At 42.0% G+C, this 20,512-nt stretch overlaps 1 protein-coding gene across 1 annotated transcript; it reads left to right on the top strand.

Moving 5' to 3' along the window:
* Positions 1-642: 642 nt before the first annotated feature.
* On the top strand, positions 643-15,954 carry VPS37B (VPS37B subunit of ESCRT-I). Its single transcript, XM_075769164.1, has 4 exons — positions 643-851; positions 9,637-9,808; positions 10,412-10,494; positions 11,618-15,954. The coding sequence occupies exons 1-4, from the start codon at positions 747-749 to the stop codon at positions 12,116-12,118; spliced, it is 861 nt and encodes a 286-aa protein (XP_075625279.1). The 5' UTR covers positions 643-746; the 3' UTR covers positions 12,119-15,954.
* Positions 15,955-20,512: the final 4,558 nt, after the last annotated feature.

The following is a 20,512-nucleotide window of genomic DNA, read 5'->3' as shown; positions in this document are numbered from 1 at the left end:
GTGACAGTCGGAGGCCTGCAGCACAACTGTGAAATGAAACCGCGGAGCCTCAGCCATCCCAGCGAGGCATCTGACCCCTCGGCCATTCCAGCGGCCGCCATCCCTCGAGACACTGAGGGCCTCGAGCACCGGGTGCCATCACATGAGCGAGGCAGACAAAGCACGCTCTGTCAGGGGCTCCAACGCCGAGGCCTGGTGTCTTTAGGAAAGGCCACTGGGCCTCTCTCAGCCGGCGGCCAGGCGCCGCCACCCCGGGACCGTCCTCCTGCCCCCTGCTCCAGCCAGGCCCCGGGGGCTGGAGGCCTGGTGTGTTGTGACCTCAGGGTGGGCTTTGCCCCACACAGACACCCTCACATGGGCTCTCCGATAGCCCCCCCCAGCCTCCCCCTCTCCCCAAGGCCCGGCTGGCCGTGGGCACCCCCGAATCCCCTCAGGCCACCCCGGCCTCGTCCCCCAGCAGCTGTCCGACCCCTCTCGGGCACCCTCCTCGCCTCAGGCGCCGAGCCCCCCCCCGCCCCTAACCCCTTTGGTACCGTCTACCAGCGCCCCCCCCATCCCCCCAGCGCCCAGCCCCCTTGGTACGCCCCGCCCCGCGCGCTGCCGCCACGCCCCCCCCAGCAGGGGGCGCCGAGGGCGGTGCCCACCCCGGGCCGGGGCGACACCGCCGCCGCACTTCCGGTTGGCAGCAGCGGCGGCGGGAGCGGGGCCGGGGGGAGCCGGGCCGGGCAGGGCCGCGCCGCGCCGGGATGGCGCTGGACGTGCGGCGCCTGGAGGCGCTGAGCCTGGAGGAGCTCAGCGCGCTGCTGGACGACGAGGAGCAGCTACAGGACATGGCCCGCGAGATGGAAGAGGTGAGGGGCGACCCCGCAGCCCCGCGCCCGGGCCGCGGCCTCCCCTCGGGCCGCCGTCCCCCTCAGCTCGCCGGGGCGCTGCCTTTGGGGCCTCGGGACTCGGTGTCCCGCCGCCTTCATTGCCACTCGCTGTTTGGGGGGTGTTAATGACCCCTTCCCCCCCCACCACCCCCGGCGCAGGTGACTCCCTCCTCCCGGCCCTGCTCGGCGGTCAGGGCTCCGCCATGAAGTGGCCGGTAAATGAGGAGCCCGTGTGCTGCGGGAAGCGCTGCCTGCCCCTCTCGCTCCCGGTCTTTTGTTTGCTGGCCCTCGGTAAGGGCGGGCGGAGGGGGGGGGGGTTGTCTGTTCCCGGGCACTTCTCCCGAGCGCTGGGTGCCAGAGGAGGGGGGCTGAGGGCTCCGGAAAATGCTCGGTTTGTACTAAATTAGGAGACACTGACGGACCGGAGGTGGGATCAGTTTTTCCATTAATACAGCCCTTGTTCTCTGCCTTGGCCATGATGAAGGATTTTGTCAGAGTGAAGTCGGTCCTATCTGTGGTCTCGATCGCAGCGCAACTTTAATTCAAAACAATATAAAAGAGATTCCTGTGTGCCCGAGTGGGTACGCTGGGCGCAGTGCGGGCTGTCAGGCTTTCTGGTGCTTCGTCTGCCTGTTGAAATGTCTTTGTCAAGGTTGGAACTACATGATCTCTGAGGTCCCTTCCAACCCAAACCGTTCTGTGATTCTGTCGGACTCTAAGCTGTGTTTTAGGATGTAGGCTTATTAAAACAAACTAGAACCCTGTTTTCTTCCTGCTGCTGTGGTTCTCTTTTACTGGTTTTTCTACGTGCCAGTGGACCCTGTGTATTACAGTTCTGATATCGGACTGTTCTATTGACCACAAATGCTCCTAAAAGACTCTAACTGTGTAGTCAGCTAAGAACAAATAAGATGAAACCATTTACATGAAAATCTTAAAAGAAAGAAATGTGCTGTACTTCTCTGGGTCTTGTATTTATTTGGTTTGGTTTTGTTGTTTTTTAAATTGGAGGAGAGAAGCCCCAGGAAAAGAAAAAAGACAATATATTCTTGAGAAAGAAGCTTAGTTTATTAAGTAAAATCAATTACAATTACTTTCTGTCAAACTGAGATTCCTGCCCTTTTGGTACCTCCCAGGAAATTGTTCAGGATCACCTCAAACCAAATTGTCAAAGTGTTACAGATGAAGAGGCCCGCTGAAGGTTGAGGCCAAGATAATAAGGTGTCCTAGGGAATTCACTTGCTGCATTATGCAACAATTTGTATTTTGAACTTTGTGTAAATAGACTTATGAGAGAGAGGAACAGGCATAATAGCTTTTCATACGAGCTTATAATGTTGAGAAGTTGAACTGCTGAAAAAGCAGATATTGCCATAATAAGTAGAACATGCAGAGATCTTAGAGGCGCCATGGTTTACTGCAGGGCAGGAGTACCCTTCTATATCAAAACTAAATATTTAAGGAAAGTCAAGGGGTTATAATGGGCTTAACTTTGTAAATATCTACATGGGTGCAGTATTGCTGGTTTCCGTGTGACCTCTGACAAGGTATGTCAGCTGAAGTCCTGGCTCAGTGGGCTCTTTTTTAATTATTTATTTGTCAATAGACACTTAAGACTGTAGGTCAGAGGTGACTGAAAACCTCATGACCATAGTAGAAAAAATCCTCTCTCACTGCGGAACTAGCCCATATTCTCAATTTGACCCTCTGGTTTTCCTCTTTGGTTGGCAACAGAAGGCTTTTAAATTGTAGAGTAAAGTTCTCCGGGCCTGAGGGAATATTTTGTGGCGTTTGGAAAGTGTGGCTAGGTTTGAAGGTATTCAAGCTGTGTGGAAACAAGGCTGTACTACTGGCTGGTGTAATCCTCTTTTATTGTGTGTGGAGGCTTTTAGTAGAGTCTGTTCAACTAGGAATGCGTTTACCCACCTTAGAAGGAATTGGCCACGCTCAAATACTTCTTCCTCTTTCTGGTTTTGCCTCCACTGAATTGTTTGCTGCTTGAGTTTGTGCTACTGGGTCCTGATCTTTCACTGTCAAGTATGTGGCAGGAAGAGAGGGAAATCCTGAACGTTAAGGAGAAACCACAATGACTTCACTGCTGCCTGTGTAGGTATTCAGCTGTCAGTCCATACGTATCTAGGTAGTAGGGTTATTCCAAAGTCCTTAGATTCGTAATTTCATTGTGGCGTGCCAATTAAATCATGATTCCTGAGTCAGTTCTCTGAGGTCATTTGTATTTTCAGTTGGCTAAAGCTGATTATTCCGTAACTGAAAAAACCTTTGTTCTCCTTGTTGCAAGGGAAACCCAGTTCAAAACCCAATGTTTTGTTCACAAAGAGGAGGATGTGGAAAACCACTTGGATTTTTTGCTAATAGCTAAAAATAGGCACCTTCCCGCCTTAAAGGGAATGTATTCCTGTGCAGCATTTGAGCAGGATTTGTATATGTCATTGTGGGTGTGGGTGTGTGTGTATATATATATTTTTGTGTGTGTGCTCAAGCACACATTCATTTTTCGCTGGGGTAATGTGCATATACAGTGTCCTTCACACTGTATCCCCAGGTATGTGAAAATGTGGCATCAAAGAGCTAAGCTGGTGCTTTTTCTGTCTGTAAGGTTGGTTTTGAAGCCTCTGGGCTTTTAGTGCTTGAACACCGAACATCTTGTCTGACAGAGGAAGGAAGCCAATTGTCTGGTATTCCTAGTCTTTTAACATTGAGGAGTGTGCTGGGGTTTTTTTATAATCCTTTGAGGTTAATCTCTGTAGTACATCTACAAAAACTAGTTTTCTTTTCGTCTATTGGAACATCACTTTAGTAAAAGTGCAACTGACCGCTAAGGTTCTACTGCCAAAAATTATTTCCTCTTGAAGACCTTAATTATATGAAATCAAGAAGTGAGAAATGTCTTGCCTTCCTCACATTCCAGGATTTCAGAGTACACTGGCAGGCACAGAAGGGGTTTTTGAGTGTTGCCCTCTTCTCAAAAGTCGATTGAAAAGATCGGGCAGTGCAGAAAGTCCAAGTTAAAACTATGTGAATGCATGCCCAGATTTCTTGGATTCCCACTCCTGTCCTAAAACCACATTGTGCAAGTGGTTATGTTCTTGTTTGCCAAACATAAAATTTAGTTACAAAGTTAGGAACTAGACTTGGTGACAACTATAGATTTGTCTCTTCCAGCTAAGCATCAAATAAGTAACCTGCCTGTGCCTGATGAGCACAAATTGCAGTTCTGGGTACCTCTTTTATCTGGAGTAAATGTTTAGGATTTGCAACATACCTTTTAACCTTTATTTTATCATTTTAAAGCTAATACTTAGGTGATCAGAAGACCTAAATTTAACAAATTTAATTACTTTGGAATATACATTAATATTTATTACTGAACAGATGTTGTTAGAGGGTGTATTATCATTCACCAGTACCTGATGAAAAGCGCTCTTAAATCTTCTTCTGTAAAAGAAGTCTCTATTGTCCTACTCTGCACCTGTCAGCTCCTGTTTCAGGGGTTAATTTGACACTCCAAATGTGCATTGTAATACTTCCGCAGTGTGACTGCGTGTTTTATCCCTAATTTACAAGTATGCATAAGTGAAAGAGAGAATGTAGGAATGATAAAGGCCAGAGAAACCTAAAACTAACGTGGATGTATGCTACATATAAAACAATTAAAATGGTGCCACATAAAACTTCTTTTCATTTAGAGCTCCTTAAGAGACTTTTTCTTGAAAGCACTGAGAGACTACTTGCCGTGGTGCTTGCCAAAGCAAGCTTATAATTATAGCAACACTTGATGGACTTTGTGGGTAGTTGGGATTTCAGCCGCTCAGACTGTGTCTCGGGAGGCATCTGGTCTGGAATTGTTCTTCTGGGAACGTGCTTTTGGAGGAACAGGAGTGACGCTTCTCGGAGACGTTTTTCACAAATAACACTTGCTGCAAGCCATTATTTTGGAGTAAATGATAAACAGTAAAAGTGTTGCTAAGCTAGTGCTAGCTTCTGTTTTAATTTTATCCAGCATTTTTCTTCCTTTTTTAAGAGGGACGAAATAAAGCTGCAGTTGATGAAAGTAGCAGAATCTCAATTCCCAAAGCAGTTGCTGCTGCCTGTTCTTGGAAGTGCTTATTAAATAAGTCCTTGAGTAAAATTATTCAAATTATTTTTGTTAAAGAAGCTTACTTTTTAAGCAATTTAAATTTTAAAAGTGCTGCATAAACCATGATTTTTGTCTTTAATAACCTCTGTGTTCAATGGCTTCATTTTCTTGCAGCATGCACAATTTGGTTTGAGTGGTCTAGTCGGTGGTGAGCAATGCTTCTGTCATTAAAATCCTTTTTATAAGCAGCTCAGTATTGTTGCCCCATTTGTCCCATTCAGAATTCATAGTGAGAGCTTAGCAGTTAAGGAAAACATAGGCACTTTTTTGTTTTAATATTGCCCTGTCTCGTTATGTCTCGTGATTCTGACTGGTATTTCTCATCTGTTTTCAGATTAATGTTTCCTGCCTGTTGAAGCGCTCATGATCTCAATAGTCTTGTTAGAAATTCTGCTAGAGTCTCGCATACTGTTTGCTTATTTCTTTTAATAACCTTTTTCATTGCACTTCCAGTAGGCAGGTGAACATCTGGTGCAGTAGCAGTTCTCTGCTAACATACATTTTTGTCCCACAAAATACATCTGACAACAAAATAACTTCTGTTGGATTTATTCCTTGCTTGGCTATTGTCTTGGGCTTGTTGAAAGCTGTGAATGGATGCTGAAAGCATGCTTTGTGCCGCATTGGTAATCTTAATAGACTGCTCATGCTGTACTGTATCTTTGACCCTTGGATGATTTTGCTACTGGGTTTTTTTGTTTTAAATTAGTCAACGTTTTTTGAAAGTTTTTTTCTATAGGGCTTTTTAGGCTAACTTCAGTGTTTGCTTTTCGATTCCTTGAATTAACTTCTAAATGCAGTGGAACAGTTGCAGAAAAGTTTATTACGCGGACCTTAATGCCAGTGCCAGAGATTATTTATTCTGGTTTGTAAAATTTTGACTGTATTCAAGTTGCATTGCTTTGAGATTGTATTTGTTCTATTTGTCATGAAATAGAATTTACTCATTCCGCAGACTTCAAGCTTTTTTCAGTGACACGAAGCATTTAAATGTCCTGAACATGTGGATGGGTCTTCACCAGCTCCTCCTTAACTTTCATTAAACATCTTCCCTAAGTTTACCCTGTATTTGAGGAACTGGTTCTTCTCATGGTTTTGAGTAATTTGAGTTTCTCATCTCTTCAACTGTCCATTTTTAAAAGAAATTTGACACAGACTAGTGCTGGAAGTGAAGACTTGAAGAGAGACACTTGATCATTAAATGTCAATCATGGTTTTCGTTCAACTTCTGTAGAAAAAAAATATGCACTTCATAGAAGTGCTATAATATGGAAAAAGTTGAGTCATTGTCTTGTGTAATTTCAAGCACTGTACCTTAAAGTGAGGTTATGAATACCTTAACTTTTTTCAGTTTTAAACTAAGTATTTTTAAGACTTTTGCTTCAGTTTAGACTACTCCATAAGTGCTAGATATCAGATGCCAAGGACAGGAAAGGATGTCACTCTGTGTTATATGTAGGTAGGTCATAATATTGATTTTTTCCTTAATTTCACAAGTCAGGTACATCATGTCATGCTGATACTTATTCATCTTTAGACATTTGAAATGATTTAAAAGTAAAGTTGTTCAGAAAATCATTGTAGAAAGGCATTTGCTTCCTTCTGGTCCTGTTGAGAGACATTATGATACTTGAGGCAGGAGAGTTATTTAAAAGTAGCATTTAAAAACACCACAAAAGCCTCATCTGATTTCAGGAAGCTTTTTCTGTTATTCTATCTGTTTACCTGGAGTTCTTCCTTCTCCTCTTTATTATATATGATTTCAGTAAAAGGTTCCTTTTCCTGGGTTTTATGCTTTTGAAAGGCTTATAGGTTTGTGTCCACTGGCTTTTTTTCTCTCTAGAGGAAATGTACGTCTTGTTCATCCTGAAGAAGGATCAAAGTTCACTCATAAAACTGGTCTTCCCAGACTGACTGTGCAACTGCTTTGAAATGAGAATATGAGCCTTACAAAAGCAGTGAAAATACAATCACCAGATCAAATTGAAGTCGCTTGAAGGAAGTAGTTTGCTCATTAAAATGGTGAAAGAGGAGAGGCATCAGAAACCATGAATCTTTTTGCACGCAATCTTCTTTGGCTGGCAGTTCAGAAGACAGCCAGTTAACTAAGCTTGTGGTGATGGCAGGTGATATTTGGTAAGAAGCTGAATGCCAGTAATTAAGCTGTTAAATCGTGTGTATTTTAGTTCCCTTCATAATTGTTAGAAAAAAATGTAAAACAGGGAGACTGAGGTTTTCTGAAAGAAACAGTCTTGACAGCATTGGATCATATGAGAAGAAAGAAATGGAAGCAACCAGTTTAATTTAAATTATTTTGCATCAAATTCAAAAGTGAGAAGAGAAGATTTTCTTTTGGTTCTTGGAAAGGATTCAAGTTGAACACAAGCATAGGTCTGGAAGCTTGTTTAGGCTTGATGTGAGAATCTCGAGACGACAAAACAGTATCACAAGTACAGTTTCTCCAATTTTCGCAATTTGGAATAGAAGTTTATTTTAATTGATGTGGAATTTAGGACTCAGCATTATCCCTTAACTTGATTTTTTTTTAAATGGTTTAGCAAGAACAGGGTGAAAAAGAGTAAAACTTTGGTAGTTGAAGAGCAATATCTGGGGACAAAGATGTGTTTAAGTAACATTGAGCCAATTTTGAATTTAGCAGATTAAAGTAGTGCATAAATATTTCAAAAGGATGTAATTGTTGCTGTAACTGTTGCTACACTTGGAAAATATTTTTTTCTGATGCACCCAGTCGTGTACTTAGACTGCCAAGAACACCTGAATTCTAATCCTGCCCTTTTCTGGGCATTTTAAATAGCACGTTTGGGTTTCCTCTTTTCCTGTTTCTGAGGTGTGGCTCTCCTATTTCACCCATGAGTGTGAAAGGAAGAAAGCACTGTACTCTTCTTGTTTGCACTCGATTCAGTGCAACCGTCCATAAATAAGATCTGTTATAGCCAAACAGGGATGATGTGGGCTAGAAGGGGCATATTAATGTAGGAGGTCACAAAAAGCATACCAAACATTTTGTTGATTTTGAAGGCAGCTTAATAGAATCAGTCTGTTGTGCCATGGGAAAACTTCCCACTTGTTGATTCAGACAGAAAATCTGAAATCAGATCTCTTGAGTGGTTGGGGTTTAGTTTTTTCTGGTTTTTCCTTTTGATGTCTGAATATTTTAATGAATCTGATGTGACAAGCAGGGCAGACTTCCCCAAACACTCAGCTTTCCCAAAGCTGATGAAGACACTCTTGATAAAATCGTGTGCGTGCGTATGTGAGCAAACTTGGAATCTTGCTGAATCTTGGTTGTCTGAGAATTGTCATTTGTTCTTTAGGAACAATGTCTTCGGGCTAGGATATGTGAAACAGAAGGATTAAACCAAAAAACTAGCTTTTGGTATTAATTCAGGATTGCTTTAACATAGTTGGGGAGGAATATTCTGGAGAAGGCACTGTAATGATGCAGTCCTAGGTTTTTTGTGTTTTAATAAGATAAAGCATAATGTTCCTCTGCAGTCTTGTTGCGTGTTACTGCTGGGATTCAAAGATTATTTTATTTTTTTTAAGAGCAACTGTTGGTTTATGTGTTAATGTTCACCATGGGGGAATGGCAAGGGTTGTGTGTGGGGTGGGAAGGAAGAAGCATCTACATTAAATAATGAGTAAAAGTTCGTACAAAACACCTTCAGGTAGCAGGGCACGAATGTAAAAATCAGATCTCACAAAGCTGTGGCAGCCAACAGATCAGACCTCACATAAATTTGTGACAAGAATTAGAAGACACTTGGGTGACATAAACTGCATTCTTCTGCCACTTAGCAGAAGTGCCCAAGCAAGCGCCCAAGGGCTGGTTTCTATGCAGTAACCACTGCTGTGCCGCCAAAACCTGCCTCTTCCAGGCAGTTCAGGGCAGCAGGAACCCGGTTCCTGTTTTGAGCAGGCAAAAGCCGTTCAGCCTGCAGGAACGTTCATGGGCACCTCTGCCCCTGCTCAAAGCAGAGGGATTCTTTGAGTCCTTTCCCACAACACAAACTCTAATTATCCTTTCCAGCTCGGAGAAGAAAACTGTTTAATGAGCTCTCTGTCGCACGTGGAAAAAAATGTGCAGGAAAGTGACTTCAGGTCAGTATTAATTCCCATTCAGAAAGTGGTTCGTTCACAGGTGCTCATAGCTCAGGGCAATTCCTCTGAAGGTCTTTCCCCCACGAACTTCAACAGTCCATTGTCAGTTTAGATGATTTCAACATGCTGTTTGCGGCATAGACCTTCTTATTCCTTCTAGATGATACGCTAGTAAAATAGTATATTAGTAGAGCAGTAAAAATCCAGTTTGTGAGAGAGGATTTTGTGTAGCAGAAAAAAGAGGTCATGGGAAAAGAGCGCAATAGCTACAGCGGACCATACCCACCAAAACAGTAGACATTCCCACTGTTCATAAAAAGTCCAAAAGTATTCTTATTAGTTGCAGGTCCAATACCATAGTACTAATTTTTTGAATTTGTTGTTTATTTAAAAGTTGTGAATTTCTCATATTGCCTAAATAACCGTTAGTCTTGCTTAGTATTTTCACTGTCATTTCACGCACCCTTTTTTTTCTTCCCCCAGGCCCAAAATGTTCAACATAGCAAGGATATGACTCTTGCCAGCAACCGCAGTCTGGCAGAAGGCAATCTTTTGTACCAGCCAAAGTTGGAGTCTTTGAAATCAAATTTGACCGAAAAATATCAAGAGTTGCAAGTTCTTTTTGAAGCATACCAGATAAAGAAAACAAAACTAGGTAACATTTTCTGTTGACAGTTACAATTTGCTGTTTTCTAAGTGAATGTAAATGCATGTGTTTTGGTGTCTCATTTTTAGCTGCGTGAATTAGGGTGCAAAATGAAATGTCACTCTCATGTAGTTCTGAAATAGATCATGCTTCTAATAATTTATGAAGTATCTGTTACTCCTAGTAACAAATACTGTGGATTCTTTCTATTACTGTGTGGTTATCTACCTATTGTTGACCTACTATTCTCTAAATGATCAGATTCGTTTATCTTGCTAAAAAACAAAACATAATTTGAATTTTCAGTGATTGATCGTAAATCAAATGGAATATTGCATTTAACTTCCTCATTTCGTACTGAACTATGAAGTATTGTACATCTGGTACTGCACTTGAAGTGTTTTGTCTTTCAATATAAATACATCATTGTAATTAATTTTCAGCTTTTAGCACTCTGACAATATTCCTAAACTACTTAATATATTTTCTTACTCTAGAACAATGGAGTATGCTAGTTGTACGTATGTGCCTTAGAAATGTTTATGCTTGCTGAGGCTGTTAGGAGTCACTTAGAGCTGGCTGTCATTTACTGTTCTTTTTGTCCCATTACAGACAGACAATCCAGTAATGCTTCACTGGAGACACTGCTCGCGCTGCTTCAGACAGAGGGGGCTAAGATCGAGGAAGACACAGAGGTAATGACAGTACACTTCAATTCTCCCATTTATACCCATTACCAAAGACTTTCAGTGTACATAGCTGCAGTGTCGTGTTGAACATGTCATAGACTAAAGGGACTTTTTTTAAGAGTATGGTCTGGTGTCTGCTTTGAATTTCAATGAACAGTCATTTGGTTTCAGCGAGAATTTTTTTTATACGAGTCGTTTTTCACTCTTAACATCTTTGAAGTTTAAGAGAGAAAACACTCCTTTTCAGAAAAGAAAGCCAAACCCTCTTAGTTCCTTGGCATTGCCTTCAAACTCATAGCATATAAATATGGAATATTTTTTTAATGGAGTTTGCCTGGTATATGTATTAATCCATTACAAATGTCAATTAGTAACCTAATGAACAACTGTGCCTGGACTGTTTTTTCTCCAGCATTTCCAGTGAAATATTACATTATGATTTCAGCATGTCTGTTTAGATGCCAGCGGTCACTGCTCGCTGTGATACAAGTGCCTGAAGGGTGGTCTGTCTTCAAAATAATGGAAGCGTTTGGTTTTGTTTGCTGATTTGCCCGTAGGACATTCTCTGTAATCAGGGAAAAAAATCTGCTTATTGGCCCTGAGTTGTGATCCCAAAAAGACATTCCCAGGACAAGTTAAATTTTGTGATTATATGTATGGTCACCTCTCTTAATTATTAAACGTAATTTACCCAAAGCCACAAGTAAGCATAAGTATTAAGCCTGGCTTAGCAATAATCTGCCTCTCTGTACTGAGGCTTGTGGACTTCTCAGTATTTCTGTTGGCATCGCAAGCAGGAGTGAGCTGTAATTCATCTTAGCTGGCAACCTGGAAAGCTGTTGAACTTGAGTCATTCCTGTCTCTTGACGATCAGGGGAATGTTCAGAGCTAGATTCAGCTGTTCTTACTGCTGTTGCTTCAGTGCAAATTTAAGCAAAAATTATATTTAACTCCCAATGATTCTGAGTAATAACTAATTCAAAATTCTGCTCAGAATTCTTAATATGCTAGTCATCTTCCATATGCAAGCTGGAAAATCACAGGCAAAGTTACACTATTTTTAGGATATAAGCCATTTAGATTCTCTTGCAGTATGCTGTTTTCTAAGAGATTGTTCCATATTTGACAGAACATGGCAGAAAAATTTCTTGATGGTGAGATACCACTGGATTCCTTCATTGATGAGTACCAGAGCAAGCGTAAACTGGCTCACCTGCGACGTGTAAAAATTGAGAAGCTCCAAGAAATGGTGCTGAAGGGACAGAGACTTCCGCAGGTTCAGCCCCAGGCTCAGCTAAGAGCACCCGAGACAACACCAGCACCTCAAGATTCCTATACTTCGGATGCAAACACTCCTCCTTCAGTTGTGCCCCGACGAATACCACCCCCTCCACCTTCTTCAGTCCCAGCAGGATGCTTTCCTACTCCGTTTACTACAGCCATGAGTTCAGGACCAGCTCTTTCTTATCCAGGTGCTCCGTATCCTCCTCTCCCCCCTCGACCGGGAGTTCAGCCTGCAAGTCAAATGCCACAGCCAGGATACCCATCTCAGTTCGTACCGCAGTATCCTCCAGCTCTTCCCCAAAGACCACCTCGCCTTCCACCACATCCTGGCTTTATCCTCCAGTGAATATTTCGGTGCGCCTAACTTATGTATTGGTGCTTATATTTCCTTTTTATCCCCATCAGAGACTTAATGTAGGCAATGGAAAGCCTCTGGTTTTTGCACAATGGAGTACAAAATCTGAGCTGCGGCACAGAGGTTTGCAATTGTGTTTGGTAAATGTGATTATTTTTGTTTTCAAATATCAGTGACAACAAGGTTTTTTTAGGAAGGTGATAGGGTCTAAATTTTGTAAATCCATCAAATTGTGAAACAACGTACAGTGGATTTCCTGACATTACAGATCGAATCACGCTCTGAATTCTTTAGTGATGGTAAATCAGCATCCTCTTCTGTTCTGATGTATTCCCATCGCAGCTGGATGTACGTGTGGCAAACTGGGAGCTATTTGTCTCTCTAAAGAATTCTCTATCAGTGCCAGTGTTTGGAGAGTAACAACCATGTCTGAATACTGGGCAAAGAGTTGCAATGGACCGCATCAGCATCCTTTGCAGTGTGCCCAGACAACAGCATTTGTGGCCAGGTGCACAATGTTTTCAGAGCTCGCTGAGCTGAAACTCTTGTCAGAAAATGTTCTATGGTTTTTAGACAGTAAAAGTTACAAGAGTTTCATTTTTACATTTCAGTTGTTACCTTAGACTTTTCATAATAAAAATACGTGCTCCTCCCGCTCCTAAATAGCTTGATATTCTGAAAGTCCTGGTCTCTTGAAATTAAACTAAACTGTTTGTAGAGCCAGTTTAGAGTTTTATAGAAACTTTACCAGGCATTTTTATTTACTTGCCTATTAAGGCTCTTCCTTTTTTTTCCCCCCCACAACTTGGATACAGAAGTGATTTCTAGGGTTTTTTTACACAGGTGCTTAGCTTTTGATATCATGTGATTCCAGGAATCTAGGCAGGGTATTTTCTTAATCAAATACTGGGTTTTCACATCATGTAATTGCCCAGTTGAAGCTCCACAATTTAATTTTATCCCTCAAACTCAGTCTCTTGCTTGACAGAACTATTTTTAACTTTCCTATTTCCTTTAGTTTTGCAGTTTTTTGCACGCATATCTATCTGGAATTTGCAGGTAACGTTTCTCTGCAAGCAGGCAAAACAGAAAAACTTTCTGAACTCCATGGTGGCTGTTTGCATCTTACATAATCTGTTCTTGACTTCTTATGCCGCTGGAGGGAGAGGCTGTTTAGGGGAGCTCAGATTTTATTCTCAGTGTGATTCCTGAAGCCTAAGGTGCAGACACATGCTGGTATTTTAATCCAGCATTGGGGGAGGCGAATCTTAACACTTGTTGCTTGCACAGAATGTGTCCATAAATTAATTATCAATTTCTCACATCCACAAAGAACTTTCAATTAATTCATGGTAATTTAAGAAACTCAAAGTCCAGAATCTGTCTTAGCCCCTGCATTATTTCAAAACACTTTCATGTCACTGTCCTGGAATGCACTACGTTGTTTAGAAGTCTGTGCTACAAACAGCGTCAGTCACGATAGAGTATCTTTTTTCTCTTTACGTAAGGCCCTTGATTGTCCCTTTATCATTTCATCTGGAGTGTGGTGGTTGCTAGCAAATACTAATCTGAAATTAAGCTCATAACAGGAAGCTCTCTAATCTGAAAATATGATTATTTGGCTTGTTTTGCCTTCTGAAGACAGAGGGCAGAAGGTTGGTCAGTGTTACTGGCATCTGAACCAATTCCCCAGTGTATGTCCGGAAAGTTTTCTATAGATGGGGGATTTTGTGAAGCAATGTGCATTGGATTTGTTTGCAAAGTGTGTGTTTTCTGTAATCTAGTGATGGTACAGGATGTGTTTGGGTTTTTTTAAATAGTGTAATATCTTCTCTTGGTATTATTTTCTCACTGAAGCTTCGTATAAGCATGGTTAATTATCACTTCTTTCAGAGTAATTTTGCTGTGCTATTAGTGCTGGTATTTGGATGGCAACTGTTGTACCTGAATGCTAAACATAAGTCTGCTGTAGAAACAATTTGTGTCCTAGAAAGAATTAAAGTGGGTGGGGGCTACGAGGGTGGTGACTGAGTACAGAAATTGGTACTTTGAGCCTGCTACACAAAAACTCTAAAACACTCTCAAATTAGTTTTGCTAACATTTAATAAAAACAACCAGGTATATTTTACACTTATCAAGTGCCAACTTTTTTTCCGAGGGTTGAAAATCCTCAGAAGTGATGGAGGTGATAGATAAGTGTATTGTGAATTTGCACTGCATTTTATGTATCTAACTTTATTGGTATTAGTAGTCCAAAAATATTTTTACTACTTGTTAAACTTTATGTCTTTTGGTAACTTTTGTGATAACATGACCTTTCAGGGATACTTTATCTAGAAACAAACTCTTGTGCAAACTAAATACAGGCAAAGCTAATGCAATTTCTCTGTCTGAAAGCAAAACAATGCATTATTGCATATGCATGTGGCTGATGTGCCTTAGGATCACTACTTGTGATTGTAATACTAGGATATTAGCATTTTTATCATTTGAATGGCCATTGCTTGACTCTAAGGGCTCTTCAAGAGCACTTTTCTTCTACAAAAAACACCCTCATACGTCAGAAAAAACAAAGGCTGTATCTGCTATTTGTAAGCTTCTAGTTGCCTTCACTGATGGCTAAGTTTGAACTGAGATAATGTAACTAATGTGATGTTTCAGTTATAGCAATCCCATAACTGAAATCCAGCTGCTCATGGAAAACATTTTGCCATTAATTTTGTGTGTGTGCGCGCACAAACTGTAAATATGTACTTGACTGCTGGTGATGTTTAAGGGTAAAGGAGAAGGATGACTGTGGAAAGCTGTTTAAATCCTTTCAGAAACAACCATTACAAAACACTAACCTGGATGAGTTGGGCAAGAGATGTGTCAGTGCTTTCGACCTGTTGCCCTTCAACAGCTTCTCCTGTTCTGTTACAGCTAATAAATAAATTCTGCTATGGCTAGGATGTTTAGAATCATACTAATTTGCACTGTTTATGAGATAGTGAGATTAAAATGCCATAGGCAAGCTGAGACTTGAGAGGGGGTGGCTCAGTATGCTTGCCAAAATATATATATTATTATGTTGTCTTGAGGATTTCTATTGTCTGCTGCAAATAGCATATACTTCCCCAAAGCAATTGGAGTGGAGAAAAATCTTTTAAATACGATGTGTAACACGGCTTTAGAGTGTTGGTAGCGTTGCAAATGCTCTCTTTGGATGGCATTACTTCTGCCAGTCTGTTGTATGCAGATTTGTAAGTTATGACGAATTCAGTTGTGTGTGGTTAGGTTGTTTGATGATCAGCATTGGATGGTTCCAACTCAAGGATGAGTTTTCACTGCACTTCAGTGCTGTCTCCTAGAGGAAGCGCAGTCAGTTGTTCTAGCACAGCTGATCCACGCAGGTCACCTTTGTACTGGTGACCCTGGAGGGACTATATAGAAAATAAGCTTTCGTGTGCTGCCAGGAGGCAGAGCCCTGGGCACAGTCCGGTCATGGGTAACCGTTACATTTTGTGCCCCAACTTCCACAACCTCAGTTTCAACCTCTTTTGGGACTTCTCTGCCTTCTCAAACTGGAATAATGACTCAGATACAGAGCTCAAATCGACAGTTCCTTCAGCCTGAAAATAGAGCTGCTTGGCAAGCATTGCATTCAGAGGAGGTAAGAGTTGTCCTGCACCTAAACAGTTCCTCTGTGTGATCCTGGACAGTCTCATAAAGGGGCAATTTTTTATGCCTAGCAAGTTGTGAAACGTACAGTGGATTTGTTTGCATAATAAGTTTTTCTGTAATCTACTGTGGTCTGATTTTAAATAAAATAGCATATCTCTCTTGGTGTCGTGTTCCTGTTGTGGCTTCATTTAATTGTGGTGGAGTTATGTCAGTGTTTTTCAGTACTAACGGTGGGTTTTATGTAACAACAGTTGTAGGTGAATGTACAGTGTAAATTTGCAAGAAAATGACTCTTAGTTATTCATAGTAAATCTGTTGGTCATGTGGAGACCAGTGACGAGTGGGCTAGCGGAGGGTGTCCCTGCCCATGGCAGGGGGGTGGGACTAGGTGGGCTTTGAGGTCCCTTCTAACCCAAACCATTCTATGTTTTTAGTGACTGGATATAGCGAGTCCATTTTGTGTGTAGCTGGTACAGGATAGGTGCGCTCAGAGTAGATTCTGCATGTTGTAATCATGGCAACAAGGTAGGTAGGCTGTCTTGCCAGGTAGAATCCCTTTGCTTTTGCTTTTAGTTTCCTACAGTTAGCTGGAATAGTGTTTAGTGGTTAGAATCTTCACCTGGAAAAGCTGAAGAAAGGGGGAAAGTCACTTCTATTTGTTAATAGAGGAAAAACTTAGATTTCAGCCAAGTCAAGTTAGGAGAAATGAGTCAACCAAAGTTATTTAGGAATGTGAGTCAGAGGGCAGAAAAGACCTGATGTAATTTTCTGTAATATCTGTCACTTTAACAGCAATGTGAAATACAAATCCCACTGCAGAATAACTGGTAATACATGGAAGAAAAGCCCTTTTTTAATTGTTTCCTGATGCGTTCCATTTGTGGTGGCTACAGAGATTTGATAATCTTCTGCTGATGCAGAAGTAGGAAACTACAGATAAAGAAAATTTGCGGTGCTGACTCAGTGCAGGTGGGCGAGGGAAGGGGATGGTGTTATGTAAAAGCTGCAGTTCAACTTTTGGCTCTTCCAAGAATTTGCAGCGACGCCTGTGTTGTGCAGCTTGAAGAAGGTGCATGCAAAGCTTCAAGAAGTGCCTGTTCCAAAACTGGCCCTTCCCCTGGGTCCAAGAGAGCGTTGCGGGTGGGATCGTTCCCTGTGCAAAGGAGGGGTAACCCAGGAGAATCAGACCTTGCCAGGCAAGGGACTCGCGTGGCAGTTGTGTAATGGCTGACAAATAGCAGCGAAGTTACACAGAGAGGCAGGTGGCATGTCAGGGATGCGCTGGCAGTATTTCATGTGGTCTTGACTTGTCCCTTCTCTTTGGCAGCTGGCTTCGGAGGCCGTGCAAGCCTACACAGATCCTTCAGTAGCACTTGTTCTGGAATTTGAGTCCTCTTCTGGTTGTATAGTAATCAACACTGGTACAAGTCTCTTACAGATACGTCTGCTCACCTCCCTGACACTTTGTCACTAGACACAAGACACGTGTTGCTTTGAGTTCTTTCGAGACATTTTTGTCTCCACTGAAGTTTCAGAGAAGCCTCATTGAGCCTCTGGTGCCCCAGCAGACACCTTGCCCCTAAAGCAGGCTGTCGTGGGCTCTCAGCCTCACCTCAAGCCAAATCTCTGGTTTTCTCCCTACCTGCAGGACAAATCGCAGACCGCTGAGGCTGGAGGACTTGCTGATGCATACCCTGAACCCTGGATCCTGCTGTAAGCCAACAGTTATCTTTTAGTACTACTCATTATCTCCAGCCTGTTCAAGGGTGCTTTTTCTGCACTCTTGTAAATGATGAGTAGGAATTATTTTTTCCTTCCAAGCTAAAACTGTTTCCTCTCACCACATAAGCTAGTTCGCACACCTTGCTACATGCCCTTAAAGTTGCACTTTATTCTAGCAACCACTGCTTGGGATGGACTAATTTCTGAGACATTAGTCTTGAAAGAAGCTGGCTGCATCCCGTAGAGGATGGGAAGTCGCAAAGTGGCTGCAGTTCTCAGCACTGGAACAAGACCACCCGGTTGAGGAGAAAAATGCTGATTCTGGAGAAACGTGGAAATATAATAATGTCCTTTGGGTCGGGGTGTGCGTGCTAGTTGTCTCCTGCTATCAGATGTGATATGGTTTGTCAGGGGAATACATACCATCTTTGTATTTTTCTGTTTTGATTTAAACTTGCACACCTGTGAGGCATTTGTTAAAAGACTCTGTTAGCTGGGATTTCTGTATTTCTCAAGTCATTTTTCTGATTGGGCCATTCAGGAAAATGTGTCTCTAAAACTAAGCATACTTTTACACAAGCTCTTCTTAACCTGCCTTCCTCGAGCGTGTACCAGCGGTGTTTTCTGTTCCTGTGCTTGATTTCGATGGACTTTTTCTTCCCCCGATGAGGCAGTTGTGTTTTGTCAACTTTGCTCTCTATAGCAATGCTGGTGCTCAACTTCAGCTGCTTTGTGTGCTCCTCTCCAAATTTATTTGTGGTTCCCAGAGCTTTGGCTGCTGAGGGAGCCAAAGGCTGGGGAAAGGAGGGCTTTGATAGCAGGCTGTTTGAAAGCTGCTGCAAGAGAAATAAATTGTGCTGTACTAACCTCGGTGGAAGGGAGCAGAATGTAATATTTCACAACTTTTGCTCAGTTATTTTTTTCCATTGCTTTCGGTACAGGTATGGAGTAAAATTTGTTCTCAGTAGCACATCAAGTTAAACATCTTCCTCTCTCCACAGATACAATAATGGTATTTAAAAATCATTAGCAAATTGAATCATGTACAGCAGGATGTCTTGATGGAGTCTCAAAATAAATCTTTGCATACACGGTTTGCAGTTGTGATTTTTTTTTTTTTTTTTTCTAAAAAGTATAGGAGTTAAGAATAATCTTAGACCGGACAATAAGCTTAATTTTTGTATAAAAATTACTTTAGTACATAGGTTATACTTTAAGTGGCTTTTGGAGCATGGTTTTATTTTTGCTGATAGTTTTTTGAGACTTTGTACGTGCTGGCCTGGGTTGTTGTACGCGTAGGCTCTGTAAATATCCAGTAAATCATAGTGAACCAGCAGTGGTGTTAGACAAGTTACATTTACCCACAGCATCAGTCTTAAAGCCACATTTTACTTTTTAGTTTTGAATTCTTTAAATATAGCTGTGGCTAGACTTAGGGTAGTGAGATTGAAAAGTTAGCATTCTTGATTAATCAATATTTCCATTATGAAATGTAATGTTGTGAGCGGTTAGGATGACGTCAGTCTCCCAGCAAATATATCTTTATCACCGTCTATAAATAGACTGCGAGCTACTGCGGAAAGCACTCCCTCGTCGCAAGAGGAAAGGTTTCTGAAACGAAACGAAACTCAAAGTACGGAGCTGGCCACGGTCGCTGCTGTGTCTTGACAGATGGTGTCACCCGCTGTGGCAGCAGTCACCGAGGGACGCGGCTGGGTGAGCCTCTCCCAGCTCTGCTCCACCACTGCCGTAGGTAAGACGTTCACCGTAGCTTCATGGGAAGGCTGAGAAGGATGTAAATCTTTGGGTTGGAGATGCTCTCAGTGTAATTTGCGGCATTAGACCAGCTGCTTGCCTTGCCCAGTAACACCAGTATCAAGGCCAAAGGCTTTTAATGTGGAATGCACTTTGTGCATACAATTGGTTGGGAAACGGGAACTGTCGCTTGCTACGCTGCCCGTAGTAGTTGCTCATAAACCTGTAAAGGCTGTTTGGTGACGTGTAACCTTGGACCTCTTAAATCATCATGAGACTGCAATGTAGCTAAAATAAATAATAAAATACCTTATAACTGTGTTTTCTTGCAATACAGCAACTTATAATTCTAGTTAACTAACTGCCTTATAGCCTATTGTTAATCATCCTTTTTACTGTAGCTTGTATGAAATTATTGTAATCATTTGGGGGGGATGTCACAAGGAATTGGCTGAAAAATGTTGATTGTAGCGTTGTTTTTTTTTTTCAAAAGGACCTTCATAAATCGCCACTTCAATACCAGGGCGCTGTGCTCCCCCCGTCACGGACATCCTTGCTGAGCTCCAACTGCCTCACTCTTACCCTTTCACGGGTGCATCCCACTTCCACTGGCCCTGCAGCTGCTCCCAGTTAATCCCAGTTTAAACAAAATCCGCGTGTCTTGCAGGCGTGTGCCAATGTCCCGATGAGCAGCTGCGAGGCTGCAGGTAACGGCTGCCCTGGCTGGAAGCTGGCAGGCACCATTGAGCCTGCACCCACGCTGCTGCGGCTGCATTGCTTTTTATTTATTTACGCTACTTATATTCAAGAGCCCTGTGGTGCTCATATGCCACAGAAATTAATGTGCCACTCTGCTTTGGTGAGCTGCTGGGCCTGGGGGGGGGGGGCTGGTCTTGCCTTAGCCCTACAGCCATATCCACAGAAACAACTACATAAATACAGACCTACACACATGCATATACACATGAAAATATATATGTGTGTCTAAATATGTTTAAAAAAAATACAAACATGCATATATATGTAAAAAAAAAAATCCATACATATAATAGCCACACAGATGATAGCTATAGCTACACATATACCTAGATACATAGAGATGACGCTTTATAGCTATGTCTGTATCTACAGCGATATGTATGTGTAGCTATAGATATACATGTAGACAGCTAGATAAGTGTGGCTAAACAAATATATATCCATATGTATCTACATGAGGAAAAAAAGAACAATACATAGTTTGA

Source organism: Balearica regulorum, chromosome 17 (assembly GCF_011004875.1).
Source record: "Balearica regulorum gibbericeps isolate bBalReg1 chromosome 17, bBalReg1.pri, whole genome shotgun sequence".
In the NCBI taxonomy this organism is placed as follows: domain Eukaryota; kingdom Metazoa; phylum Chordata; class Aves; order Gruiformes; family Gruidae; genus Balearica; species Balearica regulorum.
This window is presented reverse-complemented; position numbering and strand designations above follow the sequence as displayed.